The sequence below is a fragment of the Orycteropus afer genome, unplaced genomic scaffold (genome assembly GCF_000298275.1).
Source record: "Orycteropus afer afer isolate SDZICR_OR568_19922 unplaced genomic scaffold, OryAfe1.0 scaffold00002, whole genome shotgun sequence".
Classification (NCBI taxonomy): Eukaryota; Metazoa; Chordata; class Mammalia; order Tubulidentata; family Orycteropodidae; genus Orycteropus; species Orycteropus afer.
This window is the reverse complement of record NW_006921589.1, coordinates 32,388,818-32,404,949: the sequence shown is the minus strand read 5'-3', so window position 1 is coordinate 32,404,949 and position 16,132 is coordinate 32,388,818. Positions and strand designations below refer to the sequence as shown.

Below are 16,132 nucleotides of genomic sequence, written 5' to 3'. Positions count from 1 at the left end.
TTATGAAGAGGCTTTGATTCCTTTATCTTTATCAGGATATTCTTCCACATCAGAAGAGAACATCAGCTCTATGGGAGAAGTCGAATAGATCATAATTAAAACTGTTTCCCAGTATCTCAAAAAGCGTTTTTATAGCTTAACTATAAAAAAAGTCTTTTGAAATACTGACATAATACACAATAAAAGAAAGCCAGCCACCAACTACAAGAAAGAATTCTTGATAGAGAAACTTGATTTGAAAGATGAGCTAGTAACAAATGTACACATTTTACATTTTTATTAAATGTTCAAATTTTAAATTTATGAGAAACCTCTGAAAACTAAAACATGTAATAGCAATATAAGAAACTTACCAGCAAATTTAAGTTACTTAGAGAATCCATGAAAATGAAAGTCATACAGCTAAAAGGTCTAATTCTATAGTGATAGTATAAAACATAGGGTATAGAAGTTGAGGATTTGGAACTAACATCAGGTGTGTGCAGGGGGATCTTAAATGTGTTATCCCATTTAATTGCCTAACAACTTAATAAGCTAGGTAATATCATCTCATTTTACATTTAATATTTTATCCACACAGAAATAAAATGTTATATAATTTATATGGCCCTAAGAGAGAATGGTATCTGGAAATACTATTAGTAAATAACACATATTTTGTGATTCAGACTGAATACTGCATAAACCAGCTAGATGCAACTTCAGTCCCAAACACAGTGAAGAATATTTTTTGCTGACACCTCTACATTTAAGTTGTTATTTAGTGTACACAGGTAATTTATTAGAATACAAAGAAATATGGAGAAAAAATTAAGAATCTAGTAAAATATAGGCCTGTGATATAAGCATTAAATGAAAAAAAAAACTTTAAATAATGAAAAACTACCATGAATGAGAAAAAAACAGTAAAACATATAAACACTAAGATGATGTTTTCAAATATGTTAAATACATTGAAAAGACTAAATCAACAGGATATTCAATGTGGCAACATGATAATTATTATGTTCACAGATACATTTATGATGAAAAAATACAAGATTATGCTGCCTTGGTTTTTAAAATGGAAATGTTGGGAAGATTCTCAAATCTAAAACAGGTAAGTTGTAATTAGTAGATCAAAATGCACTTAAATGCTCAGGATGTTTAAAAACTCAAGGATAAGGTAAAAACCAAAGACCAGATAACATTCATAAAAGCGATTCAAGGGTAGAATTGTAGAACACTTGCCAAGGTCACACAACTTAACACTAAAAATGCTAAGCACCTCCTAAAGCAGTGCTAAGTGACTAGCAGTTTGCTGACACGTTCTTCTTCCAAGGTGCTTTAAAAGAGGGTTGGAGACTAGAGATTAGTCCCCTCTTCATACTGGGCACAGTAAAAGTAGGATCACTAAGCACTTTATTAGACCATGGAGGGCAAAGAATTTGTGCCATGCAGAGAAGGAGGTAAGAATAATTCACTTGACTATGTGTCTGACACAAAGAGGCTATATGCATGAAGCATAATCTATTTCAAATGAAGAGATATGTTGATCAGAAAGGGACTAAGAGACATGAAGAGCAAAGCCTTTCTATAAAGTACTTGAAGGGTTAAAAAATAAATACCCCCTAAACATGCACAAGGGCCACAGGGAGCCCTCGTTGAGGACTCCCAGACTCCAGCTCTCTAGGCACTCTGCCCTGCTTTGCTTGGCATTCTGTTTCACTGTTTATTTTCACTCTTTTTGAGTTATGGTGTTTTAAATATGTTTTGGTATCAGAATATTATAAGCCATAAATATAAATATAGAAGATTTCCAGATATACTATTTTTTTCTTTCATACCTTCACTAAGATCCATGCCAGGCCTGTAAGATAAAAAGAGCCAAGATAATCCAACCAGAAGAGCTACCACCAGATTCACCACAATCCATGGCTGGAGAATCTGTTCCTCAATCCCTGCTGCCCTAAGGATATAGAAATATTGATTAGAAATGTCTTTATTTTGGTTCATATATCCAAATATAGGCATTTATGAACTTTAAGAACAAATAGCAAACAAAAAAAAAAAACACAACAAACAGCAATCCTCTTCTTGGGAAATAACAGATGAAGCATGAAAATTACCCTATAAAAGGAACATATGGTATATTATGAGAACAAAAATCCAAAGGTTATCTAACTTCAAATAGATCTGCTTTATATATTAATAGAAATGTAGCACTGACAAAAACCTTTTCTAAGTTTCACTTCCAACTACTCTGGCACTACTCTTCAGTGAAGCATATTTCCTTTCTTTCTTTACCCCATGCTCCTAGCCACTCTCTAAAGAAGACTGCCTTCTAAGTTTTGTGAACTGGAATCTCAGCCATCCTGTCGGTGTCATGGTTGGTCCGGAATCTGGATAGTGGCACTCTCCGTTCTGCTCACATCTAGTATTGCTTGGTTTTCTGAATCTATCCCAGTTACCCATTCCCATCACTATTCTGGGGTATTAGGCTCCCTGACTGGAGGTGAGGGTGCAGACTCCTCTAGTCCATCTTGTGATGACTATTTTAAAACTATAGCTTGCACTACAGGCAGACAGATGGGTAGACAGGCTGAATGATCATGTATGTATAGGCAGGGAGGAGTGTGCCCATGACCATGTACATGGTTGGCAGATGATGTTTCTACATGTGTACTTGTACATGCTATAAGAATGTCCAGGTGTACAATAGAGCTAATAAGGAGCAAGGCTATGGTGGCTTCTTGGCCACTGCCAGATGCCAAGGGAGCAAGTAGTTGGACCTATGGGCTTGGGACCATGGTCACAGGGGACAAGCTCAATTGGCATAACATACTGTACAAAAACATTGTTCTACTTCCTACTTTGATAAGTAGTGACTGGGGTCTTTAAAGCTTACAGCCATCTAGATGAAACAATGGGTCTCTCTTTGCCCAGAGCAAAGAAGAATAAAGAAAACCAAAGATGCACAGAAATAATTTGTCCAAGGGACTAGTAGACTATGTGATCCTCAGCCTATATGACCATGAGACCAGAAAAACTAGGTGGTGCCCAGCTATACCACTGTCAACTACTCAGAAAGGGATCAGGGCAGGAGATTCTGGATAGAGTAGGAGAACAGTGTGAAACAAAACTCAAAATCATAAAAAAAAAAAAAAAAAAAAGAGATCCGTTTTATAGTGTGATAAGAGCCTGGTGAGACCCCCGAGACTATGGCCCCTAGTTACCCTTCAGGTCTGGAACTGAACTCACTCCTGTGGCTTCCAGCCAAACAATATACAGGCACATGGAATGAACATTTACATCAGGTTGATACACACCTTGGAGCGATCAATTTATTGTGGGAGAACAGAAGGGCAGTGTTTGCACAGGGAGATAGCTTGGGGGGCGATAGCACATAGGACAGAAGGACACAGGGAAGAGGTAACTACAAAGAGGAAGTGAGAAGAGAGCTGTTAACATTGTGGGGAATTGCAGTCAATGTCATGAAACAAAATGTGTACAAAATGCTATGCTGTATGGAAAGTGAATTTCGTCATAAACTTTCACCCAAATCACAATAAACATTAAATAAATAACTAAATAAACTATAGCGTGCAGATCTAAAACCGATTTGTCGAAAGACAACATTTCATTAAAAATAGAGTTGGCCCACTAACTAGCAGGATAGGTATTTTCTTGCCATATTATTAGAAAAAAAAAACAGGGTCTTTATTTTTACTTGTACATGAAAATATGTAAAATATTAGAAGGTTAAGAAAAGTAACATTTATTTTCACTGTTACTGTTATTACCAACAATTGCTAATGCTATTGTCAATTCTTACCAGAGACTACCATTAACAGAAGAAGGTGTATAAAGGTGGATTCTGTCACTTGTCATTTGCTGACTCAGAGATAGTATAAGAGCAGTAAAGTACACTAAGAAAAAGACAAATGAAATTACTAATAATATACTTTTAACAACCCAGTTTATTTAGAATTAATAGGTTAAATACAAAAATAATCTGTACTTAAGTGAGTAATATATAAAAGAAATTCACTTAACTGATTTCAATAGATGGATAGCATAATATTTTTCAAGAATACAGGTGATAAAGGGTCTTTTAAGATGCTCACTAGTTATTCATTAGAACTGACAAATACCTAGATCTTTAAGAAATTAAATAACTTGCTGAAGGTCCTAAAATTAGTTTTATTAATATTTTCATAACTTAGAATAAATGTATCCAAATTATCAGAAAGATGTAAGATAATGTCTGTTACTAAAAAGTAATACCAGCAGAGTCAGTTTAATGTGAAATAGAAAATACAAAAGCTAAAAAATCTAAGTACTATAAGGCGAAATATTTAATTTTCATAAGTTACTGAGATCAACCTATATAGAAAAATAATTCTATCAAAATTATGCCTACCATGTTTTATTTTTCTTAATTACTAATACCACTATACATCTCTAAGTAACGTTTGTAAGTAGTAATAACATAAAACCTTTTTTAAAATGAAAATTGTATTTTTCCTGGCTCAAAAATAAAGTGTAACTCAAGTATTACATAGATATCACATTAAACTATTTGCTCACAGAAAGATGCTAGAGCTGTTGGATCCAGGGCAAGAAAACTTCGGAGTGCTACTGATGTTTTAGCAAAGTCGATCCTAGAAAATACAAAAGCCTCTTGTCATAGAGCAATTGTAACTAACAAACTTTATAGTTCTAGTGTTCTTCTTTATGCTACTACATAATTTGTGCATTACTAGGCTTTAAGTTTCACCACTCATCTGTCAATTTGTCATACTGTGGTAGCTTGCGTGTTGCTGTAATGCTGTGATACTGAAAGCCAATGGGATTTCAAATACCAGCAGGATCACCACGATAAACATATTTCAGTGGAGCTTCCAGAGTAAGGCAGACTGGGAAGGACTGGGCAGTCTACTTCTAAAAAAACTGGCCACTGAAAACCTTATGAATAGTAGTGAAACACTGTGAAACAGTGCCAGAAGATGAGCCCCTTGTGGTAGTTAAGGTTTTACGTCAGTTTGGTTAGGCCTGATTTTGAGTGGCTGGGCAGCTGGTGGTAGTTATTCTCCATGATGAGACTGGCAATCAACTCCATGGTGGAATCTGCCGCGAGCAGCTAAGTAGCTGCCTTAGGGATGTGGTCTCCTTCCCGTATATGAGGAGAAGCTTTGGGAATGGTCTACAGTTTTTTGGCATGCTTGACTCCTGCATGTAGTCAAGTCGTTATTCAGCAGCCTACCATATTGAGCTCTGGTAGCATAGTGCCTAAGGCACTTGACTGCTCACCAGAAGGCTGGCGGTTCAAAACCCACCAGCCACTCCTCAGAAGAAGGTTGGGCAATCCTACTTCCGTAGTGATACTGCCTCGGAAACCCAAGGAGGGGTAGCTATGAGTCAGGGTCGACTTGACGGCAAACAACAACAACCATATTGTCTGCCAATCTCGTGATGGACCTGAATCAATGGCCTGCAGTGTGGTTTGGCAATATCGGGACTGTGCCCTTTTACTTGTTGACCTTAGGTTTGTCAGCCTCAGCAGCCAGCAGCTGCCTGAGTGAAAAAAGCCTCCAACTTCAGTGGGCTGGGAGCAAAAGGCAGAGCTAAAGTCCAAGGTTGCAGGGCTTTCACCCATCCCCTAGAGTCTGGCACTTTGAACTCAGATTCTAGCCTCCAAAACTGTAAAAGAATAAACTCCTGTTTGTTAAAGCCATCCCATTAGTGGTATATTCCTTTCAGAGTGGCACTAGGTAACTAAAACACCCCTCAAGTTGGAAGGCACTCAAAATATGACTAGCAAAGAGCTGCCTCCTCAAAACAGAGTCAACTTTAATGGTGTGGATACAGTAAAGTTTTCAGGGCCTTCATCTGCTGATATAGCAAGATTCAAAATGAGAAGGAACAGGTGCAAACCTTTATTAATAATTAGAACAGAAAACGTATGAAGTATGAATCTAGGAAAACTGGAAATTGTCAAAAATGAAATGGAGCACATAAAAAAATCAACATCCTAGGCATTAGTGAGCCGAAATGGACTGGTATTGGCCATTTTGAATCAGACAATCATATGGTTACTGAGGTGGTTATGTTTGTGAGTCAACTTGGCTAGGCCTGGTTGAGTGGCTGGGCAGCTGGATGTAGTATTCCCCATGATGAGACTGGTAATCAACTTCATGGCGGAATCTACTGTGAGCAGCTGAGTAGCTGCCTTTGGGTATGTGGTCTGCTTCCTGTATATAAGGAGAAGCTTTGAAAAAGGCCTCTAGCCTATGGCACACTTGGACCCTGCATGTAGCCATGTCGTTGTTCAGCAGCCTGCTATGCTCTGCCGACCTGGGGACATTCAATGGACTTAAGTTAATGGCCTGCCGTGTGGTTTGGTAACATCGGGACTATGCCTTTATACTTGCCAACCTTGTGGCTTCTCAGCCTCAGCAGCCTGCAGTTGTCTGAGTGAAGAAATGCCTCTAGCTCCAGTGGGCCGGGAGCAGGAGGCAGAGCTGGACCCTAAGGTTGAGGAGTTTTCACCCAGCCCCTAGAGCCTGGCACTTTGAACTTGGACTTAAAGCCTCCAAATTGTAAGAATAAACTCCTGTTTGTTAAGGCCATCCCATTTGTGGTATGTTTCCTGTCAGAGTGGCACAAGAAACCAGAACAGTTACTAAGCCAGGAATGACAAATTGTAGAGGAATGGCATTGCATTCATCGTCAAAAAGGTCATTTCAAGATCTATTCTGAAGCACAATACTATCAGTGACAGGATAATATCCATATGCCTACAAGGAAGACCAGGTAATACTACATTATTAAAATTTACGTGCCAACCACTGAAGCCAAAGATGAAGAAATTGAAGATTCTTACCAACTTCTGAAGTGTAAAATCGACAAACAATGCAATCAAGATATGATGGCAGTGGGTGGGTGAGTGAATGGAATATGAAAGTTAAAACAAAGAAAAAGAGCATGGGTGGTTGGAAAATATGGTCTTGGCGATAGAAACGACACTGGAGATTGCATGACAGAATTTTGCAAGACCAATGACTTATTCATTGCAAATAAATTTTTAACAACATAAATGACAGCTATACACATGGACCTCACCAGATGGTATACACAGGAATCAAATCGACTACATCTGTAGACAGGTGCAATGGAGAAGCTCAGTATCGTTAGTCAGAATAAAGCCAGGAGATGACTATAGAATAGACCATCAATTATTCATGTGCAAGTTCAAGCTGAAGCTGAAAAAAATTAAAGCAAGTCTATGAGAGCCAAAATACGACCTTGATTATATCCCACCTGAATTTAGAGGCCATCTGAAGATTTGACTCACTGAACACAAATGACAGAAGACCAGATTGAGTTGTGGGATGACATCAAGAACATTATACACGAAGAAAGCAAAAGGTTATTAAAAGGACAGGAAAGGAAGACCAAAATGATGTCAGAAAAGACTCTGAAACTTGCTCTTGAATGGATAGTGGCTAAAGTGAATGTAAGAAAGGATGAAATAAAAGAGGTGAACAGAAGATTTCAAAGGGTTGCTGGAGAAGACAAAGTAAAGTATTATAATGACGTTTGCAAAGACATAGAACTGGAAAACCAAAAGGGAACACACTCAGCATTTCTCAAGCTGAAAGAACTAAGAAAAAATTCAAGCCTCGAATTGCAATATTGGAGGATTTTATGGGCAAAATATTGAACGATGCAGAGCTCATCAAAAGATGGAAGGAATACACAGAGTCATTATACCAAAAGTAACTGGTTGACAAACCAATGATATTGAAGGAAGAAGTCCAAAATGCACTGAAGGTATTGTTGAAAAACAAGGCTCCAGAAATTGACAAAATAACTTAAGATGTTTCAACAAATGAATACAATGCTGAAAGAGCTCACTCTTTTATGCAAAGAAATTTGGAAGAACGCTACCTGGCCTATGTATAGGAGGAGATCCATAGCTCTACCTACCACAAATCTGTCCTGGAGGAAGTGCAGCCACAATGCTCCTCAGAAATGAGAACGACCAGACTCTCTCACCTACTTTGGTCATGTGGTCAAAAGGGACCATTCCCTAGAGAAGGATATCATGCTTGATAAAGTAGAAAGTCAGTGAAAAAGAGGAAGGCCCTCAAAAAGATGGATTGACACAGTGGCTGCAACGATGGACTCAGGTATAACAAGGACTGTGAGGATGGCACATGAGCAGGCAGTGTTTTGTTTTGTAAACTGTGTCACTATGAGTTGGAGTCAACTCAATGGCACCTAAAAACGACAACAAAGAAAGGTAATACAAAAATGTGTGGAAATTATCAAACAGTATCATTAATACCACACACAAGTAAAACTTTGCTGAAAAGAATCCAAAAACGGTTGCAGCAATACATTCACAGGTAACTTCCAGAAATTCAAGCCTTATGCAGAAATGAGTATGGAACAAGGGATATCATTGCTGATATCAGATGGATCTTGGCTGAAAGCAAAGTATACCAGAAAGATGTTTACCTGTGTTTTATTGACTATGCAAAGGCATCTGACTGTGTGGATCATAACAAATTATGGATAACACTGTGAAGAATGGGGATTCCAGAATACTTCATTGTGCTCATGATGAACCTGTACATAGACCAATAGGCAGTTGTTCGAGTAGAACAAGAGGACGCTGCACGGTTTAAAATCAGGAAATGTGTGCATCAGGGTTGTATTCTTTCACTATACTTATTCAATCTGTATGCGAAGCAAATAAACTGAGAAGCTGGACTATCTGAAAGGGAATGTGGCATCAGGATTGGAGGAAGACCCATTAACAACCTGCGATATACAGATGAAACAACCTTGCTTGCTTAAAGTGAAGAAGACTTGAAGTACTTACTGATGAAGATCAAAGACTATAGCCTTCAGTATGGATTACACCTCAAGGGAAAAAACCTCACAAATGGACCAATAAGTAACATCATGATAAATGGAGAAAAGCTTCAAGTTGTCAAGGATTTCATTTTACTTGTATCTTGACTTATATCCACAATCAACATCTATGAAAGCAATACTCAAGAAATCACACAACGTATTGCACTGGACAAATCTGCTTCAAAAGACCCCTTTAAAGTGTTAAAGAACAAAGATGTTTACTTTGAAGACTCAGGTGTGCCTGACCCAAGCCATGGTCTTTTCAATAGCCTCATATGCATGTGAAAGCTGGACAATGCAGAGGAATTGATGCATTTGAATTGTGGTGTTGGTGAAGAATATGGAAAATACCATGGACTGCCAGAAGAATGGACAAATCTGTCTTGGAAGAGGGAGAGTCAGAATGCTCCGTAGGAAGCAAGAATGATCAGATTTCATCTCACGCACTTTGGTCATGGTGTCAGAAGGGACCAGTCCCTGGAGAAGTATCATGCTTGGTAAAGCAGAGGGTCAGCAAAAAAGAAAAAGACCTCCACGGAGATGGACTGACACAGTGGCTGCAAGGAGGGGCTCAAGCATAGCAAAGATTTGTGACAGTACCTGACTAGGGAGTGCTTTGTTCTGTCCCACATATGGTCACTATGAGTTGGAATCAACTTGACGGGAACTAACAATAACAACAGGCTTTAAGTTGTTACAGTTTATACTTAACATATATGAAAGAATATCTTATTTACAAGTGACATATAAAACATTTAACTAGAGACTATTTTAGGCATTCCTTTAGAGTTAAAAAGTCCTGAAGAAACAATTAAATTTTATCTGCAAAATTTCATTAGCTTCTACCTTCTTCTATCATCCTATCATCAGGATGTAATAACTTGTTTTTTAATGATGCTGATATCACAGAAGTTTTTGTTCACTATAGCCCTGTTCGCTCAAAAAAACAAAACAAAACACAATAAAAATAACAGAAAAAGACTTTTTAAAAAAGTCAAAATGGTATTAAAATCCTATAACTTCATTTTGAAACTTTCAGAGTGAGTCAGTGAAATATTGAGTTCAACATTTCTTCCTGAAGAGAAGTTAGAGGGATCTGCAATCACAAGTCTTACCTGTCAAAAGCTGAAATTGTACTTAGAGCCAAAAGCAAGTAGAGAAGACTCTGGAATGGATATGCTAAGTTCTTGTACTGTTGCAGAAGGTTTGAGAGGTTTGATAGCTGATCTCCTGCCAGAACATATATAACAACAATATTCCACACAGCGCAGCCTGCCAAGAAGCCATGAGAAAAGAGACCAATCATCCTGAAAGAAAAAGAATTACTAAAGTAAAAAAGCTGAAATATTTTTTAAAATCTGTACATTTAAGAACAAAATTCAACATTTTAGAAAAATAAAAACAAGTATTTTCTTTTTTTTTTTTATTAGGATTTGGGTGAAGATCCACAGAGCAAACTCACCTTTCACACAGCAGTTCACATACACCCTGTCTCATGTCATTGACCAAAATTTACAATGCAGCAGCTCCCCTCCCACTTCCTCCCCACAGCCACCTCCCCCCAGCGTCCATCCCCCCACACTCTTCGAGAGGCCCATTTTCTGCCAACCCTGTATATGATCTTGGATACACTCTCCATTTAGACATACATAATTGTTTAGCTTGTTCACCCATCTATCCGTCCCTATACCCATATTTGCTTTCATTAACAACTCAGTATTGTATTTACAAAGGGGTTCATATTTGTTGTTTGTACTGCCCATGTAACTCTCTCTGTCTTTCTCATCCTCAATGCTGCCATATCGGTCACTCACATTTGGTACATTGCCCTTCTCTTCACCCAAATCAATATTTATCTCTATCTATCTAACAGCATTCCCTCCCCTTCCCTCCCACCCCTGGTAACCAACAAAGAAAATGTCCTCCAATATATAAACCTTTCCTTAACTTTCACAATAACGGACTAATACAATATTTGTCCTTTAAACAAGTATTTTCTTTTCACAATACTGGTTAGATCATTTACCTCTAATTCAGTATTTTTTTAAAAAAATATCTACATCATTTTAGGTTGTCAGTTTTGTTAACAGTATTAAACAAGCACTACAGAAGTAGATTGCCCAACCTTCACCCCTCGGAAGGAAGGTTGGGTAATCTACTTCCGTAATGATACTGCCTCAGAAACCCAAGGAGGGGTCACTATGAGTTGGGTCTGACTCAACGGGACAGAACAACAAACAATCAAGACTTTTTTAAAAAAAATTATGGAATCCAGTTACCATTTGCTTTACAAAAAGCTCAACAGAAGGAACCACCTGAAAGCCCGGTGCACTGAAAGTGCAACATCTCTGGTCGTCCAGGAAGGCTTCATGTCCAGTGACGTATCTATGTTTTCTGTGGTCTTAATCAACTCTGAGCGATCAGCAGCCTGGAACCGCCCTAAGAACACATAACACAATTATTAACAACTACCAAGGGAAAATCTGGCAGTTATTTTTACATTTCTACATTCAAGAACCCCAGACTAAGACTGAAATTTTGCCATTTTTCTATTTAAAAATTCTTCTTAACTCAGTCCCTATTTCCAAAGTTTTTTTTTTATTGTCTGAATATACTTTTTTCACTTCCATAAGAAATAAGCTATGTCAATGCACTTTCTTCTGACCCTCAAACAGATGCTAACGTAAAAGTTTTAAAAATCAATTCTATCTAATGAAATACAATAAGGAACTTCCAACCCAGAATAAAGTCTAGAAATCTTAAACATAATCAACTAGACCTTGGATAAGTCATTTAGCCTTTCCAGGCCATAGGTGTCTCACTAGCAAAGAATTCCAAGATCCCTTAGATGAGAATCAAAATTCTAAAACAATTTACACAAAGTCTAAATTACAAGTTTTTAAGGACTTTTATGTTTTGAATTAATTTTTTAGGCAGCATATCCACAGGAGTAGAATATGGTCATAATCATGCTTTGTTTTATACTTTTTTTTTTTACTACTACAACTCATCATCTTATAACCAGTACATGCTAGACAACTCAGAACTATTTTTCCAGATAATATATAGCTATAATGTTGTATTTATATTTGATACGGTAATACCATCATATATTTTCTCTCACTTATTTTTATTTATAGAATTTATATCATCACATGCCCCCTTACCATTGTCACTACCAATTGAGAAAACTGGGGAAGTAAAACAAAGTATAAAGAAATAGGCCCCAAATCCCATAATCCCACAACCCAGAGACAAACACTATTAATAATTTGATGTATTTCCTTCTAGACTTTTTTTCTTATGCATTTTTGTATAGTGTGTGTGGCGGTGAAGTTTCTGTGCAACTTGGCTGGGGCTGGTTGAGTGGCTGGGCAGCTGGTGGTACTTATTTCCCATGATGAGACTGGCAATCAACTCCATGGTGGGATCCACCACAAGCAGCTGAGTAGCTGCTTTAGGGATGTGGTCTGCTTCCAGTACATGAGCAGCAGCTTTGGGAATGGTCTCTAGCTTATGGCATGCTTGAACCCTGCATGTAGCTGTGTCGTTGTTCAGCAGACTGCCATGCTCTGCCGACCTTGAGGCTTAAAATGGACTTGAATTAATGGTCTGCCATGTGGTTTGGTAACATTGGGACTGTGTCATTTCATTTGTCAACCTTGGGCTTGTTAGCCTCAGCAGCCAGTAGCTGCCTGAGTGAGGAGATGCCTCTAGCTTCAGTGGGCCAGGAGCAAGAGGCAGAGCTGAAGCCCAAGGTTGAGGGGCTTTCACACAGCCCCTAAACCCTGGCACTTCAAACTCAGATTTCCAGCTTCCTGAACTGTAAAAGAATAAACTCCTGTTTGTTTAAGACCATCCCATTTGTGGTACATTCTCGTCAGAGCGGCACTAGGTAACCAGAACAGTGTGTTTATGTTCACTTTCATTAGGAACTGTTTATGCAATGACAAATTTTTCTGGAACATTATTTTCAATGTACAAAATATTTTATTGTATGCATATATCATAACTTATTGAAATTATTCTCCTTATATATCCCACTTAGGCTGTTTCATTTTTTTTGACTGTCATGAATAAAAGTTGTGATGATTAGCTTTGTGTATAAATTTTTATTGGTATTTCTACTTACATCCTTCATTGAAATTCCAGGAAGTATAATTCCTTAATGGAGCTCTGGTGGTATAGTGGTTAATGCATTCAGCTGCCAACCAAAAGGCTGGTGGTTTGAGCCCACCAGGCACTCCAAGGAAGAAACATGAAGCAGTTTGCTTTCATAAAGATTTACAGCCTTTGAGACCCTATGGGGGCAGTTCTACTCTGTTCTATAGGATTGCTATGAGTTGGAATTGATTTCATGACAGTGGGGTTTTTTCCAAAGTAATTCCTTCATCAAAGGATATCACTGTATAATTTTTAAAACAGTTCATGTCTCAAAATAAGGATGTACTTACGGCTTTTTTCCACAAATACTTTGCCAACAGGCTGGCTAATGCCAGTAGGTGCAGTGAATATAGACTGTTGTTCTGGAATATTTCGCTCCTCAGTAATTATATCTTCATCTTCTACTCCTAGCTCATTGGCATACTGTAATTCTGATTGCTGTGTTTTCCTGTAATTACGTAGAATGTAAGAAAAATGGAGGATTATTGAATTTTTACAGATTCACATCACAAGGTACCTGTGTATATAACAGAAAGAGCTCTTGACTTGAAGTCAAGAAATCTGGCTACTACTCCTGGTTATCTGCAGCACATCATCTACATTTCTGTGGGCTTCAGTTTTCTCATCTGGAAAATGAAGTAAATGAACTAGATTTTTAAGGTTCTTTTGAAATTTAAAATTAAATGACTCTGTATAGAAATTGATCACTATTTGTAGAATCATTTTTAAATACAGATAATAGTGGTATATAATTCAAGCCCAGGGCTTGGAGGCTGCTTTTCCCTTGGGTGTGGCTCTATATTAAGGCCGGAGCCAAGGGAGGCAGCCCTGAGGCTTGGAGGCTGCTTTGCACTTGGCTCTACATTAAGGCTAAGGCCTAAGGTTAGGTGGTCCCAGGACTTGGAGGCTGCTTTTCATTTGGGGGAGGCTTCATTTTAGGCCAGGTCTGAGGTGGGCAGGCCTGGGGCTGGGGGCTGCTTTTCACTTGGATGTGGCTGTATTTTAAGGCCAGGACCTGATACAGCTGGGCCGGGTCTCGGGCTGCTTTTTGCTTGGGGGCGGCTCTTTATTAAGGCTGGGGCCTGAGATAGGTGGGCCCAGGGCTTGGGGGCTGCTTTTTGATTAGGGTCAGCTCTTCATTAAAGCCAAGGTCTGAGGTAGGCAGGCTGGGGCTTTGAGGCTGCTTTTCATTTGGGGGCAGCTCTTTATTAAAACCATTGCCCAAGGTGGGCAGGTGCAGAGGGGTTAGGAACAACTAAGGGAGACGAACTTGTCTGTCAGTTTGTCGTCTTGTGGTGGCTTATATGTTGCTATGAGGCTGGAGGCTATACCACTGCATTGCAAAATACCAGCAGGGTAACTCAAGGTAGATAGATTTTAGCAGAGCTTCCAGGCTAAGACAGAGTTAGAAGAAGGAGGGGCTATCCACTTCTCAAAGAACTGGCCAGTGAAAAACCTTATAAACAGCAGTGAAACACTGATACATTACTGGAAAACTTTATGAATAGCCCTGAAACATTGTCCGATATAGTGCTGGAAGATGAGCCCATCAGGTCAGAAGGCACACAAAATTTGACTAGGGAACAGCTGACTCCTCAGAGTAGAGACAACCTTAACGATATGGATAGAGTAAAGCTTGTGGGACCTCCACTGGCATGACTCAAAATGAGTAGAAACAGATGCAAACATCCATTAATAATTGGAACATGGAATGTATGAAGTATGAATCTAGGAAAATTGGAAGTTGTCAAAAATGAAATGGAATGCATAAAGATCGATATCCTAGGCATCAGTGAGCTGAAATGGATTGGTTTTGGCCATTCTGAATCAGACAACCATATGATCTACTATGCTGGGAATGACAAATTGAAGAGGAATGGTGTAGCATTCATTGTCACAAAGACTGTTTCAAGATCTGTCCTGAAGTACAACACTGTCAGTGATAGGATCATATCCATATGCCTCCAAGAAAGACCAGTCAATACTACTATTATTCAAATTTATGCACCAACCATCACAACCAAAGATGAGGAAACTGAAGATTTCTACCAACTTCTGCAGTCTGAAATTGACCAAACATGAAATCAAGATGTGTTCATTATCACTGTCATTGTTGTTGTTATGTGCTGTCGAGTTGGACCCAACTCATAGCGACCCCTCCTTGGGTTGCCAAGGCAGTATCACTATGGAAGTAGATTGCTCCATCTTCCTTCCGAGGAGTGGCTGGTGGGTTTGAACCGCCAGCCTTCTGGTTAGCAGTCAAGTGCCTTAGGCACTATGCTACCAGAGCTCCCTCATTATCACTAGGGACTGGAATTCAAAAGTTAGAAACAAAGAAGAGTTATCAGGAGTTGGAAAATATGGCCTTGGCGATAGAAATGATGCTGGAGATCACATGACAGAATTTTGCAAGACCGACAACTTACTCATTGCAAATACCTTTTTTCAACATAAGCAAAGACTATATATGTGGGCTTCACCAAATGGAATACACAGGAATCAGATTGACTACATATGTGGCAAGATGCAATGGAGAAGTTCAATATCTTTGGCCAAAACAAGGCCAAGAGCTGACTGTGGAACAGACCATCAACTGCTCATATACATGTTCAACTTGAAGTTGAAGACAATTAAAAACAAGTCCACAAAAGCCAAACTATGACCTTGAAAATATCCCTCCTGAATTTAGAGACCATTTAAAGAATAGATTTGATGCACTGAACACCAATGAGCAAATACCAGAAGAACTGTGGGATGACATCAAGAGCATCATCCATGAAGAAAGCAAGAGGTCATCAAAAAGCAGGAAAAAACACCAAAATGGATGTCAGAAGAGACTCTGAAACCTGTCCTTGAGTGGACAGTAGCTAAAACAAATGGAAGAAATGACAAGATAAAAGAGTTGAACAGAAGATTTCAAAGAGCAGCTCAAGCAAAGCCAATTACTATAATGAAATGTGCAAATTCCTGGAGTTAGAAAACCAAAAGGGAAGAACATGCTCAGCATTTCTCAAGCTGAAAGAACTGAGGAAAAAATTTAAGCCTCAAGTTGCAATACTGA

At 38.6% G+C, this 16,132-nt stretch overlaps 1 protein-coding gene across 1 annotated transcript in view; it reads right to left on the bottom strand.

Moving 5' to 3' along the window:
* The window catches only part of TMEM237 (transmembrane protein 237), a 30,241-nt gene continuing 14,109 nt past the window's right edge, over window positions 1-16,132 (bottom strand). The window contains exons 7-13 of the mRNA XM_007935133.1: window positions 13,362-13,519; window positions 11,223-11,346; window positions 10,023-10,214; window positions 4,570-4,643; window positions 3,815-3,908; window positions 1,827-1,948; window positions 1-68 (exon numbers count right to left, since the gene is read on the bottom strand). Coding sequence (XP_007933324.1) covers window positions 1-68; window positions 1,827-1,948; window positions 3,815-3,908; window positions 4,570-4,643; window positions 10,023-10,214; window positions 11,223-11,346; window positions 13,362-13,519 — 832 coding nt within the window. The remainder of the gene's footprint in view (window positions 69-1,826; window positions 1,949-3,814; window positions 3,909-4,569; window positions 4,644-10,022; window positions 10,215-11,222; window positions 11,347-13,361; window positions 13,520-16,132) is intronic.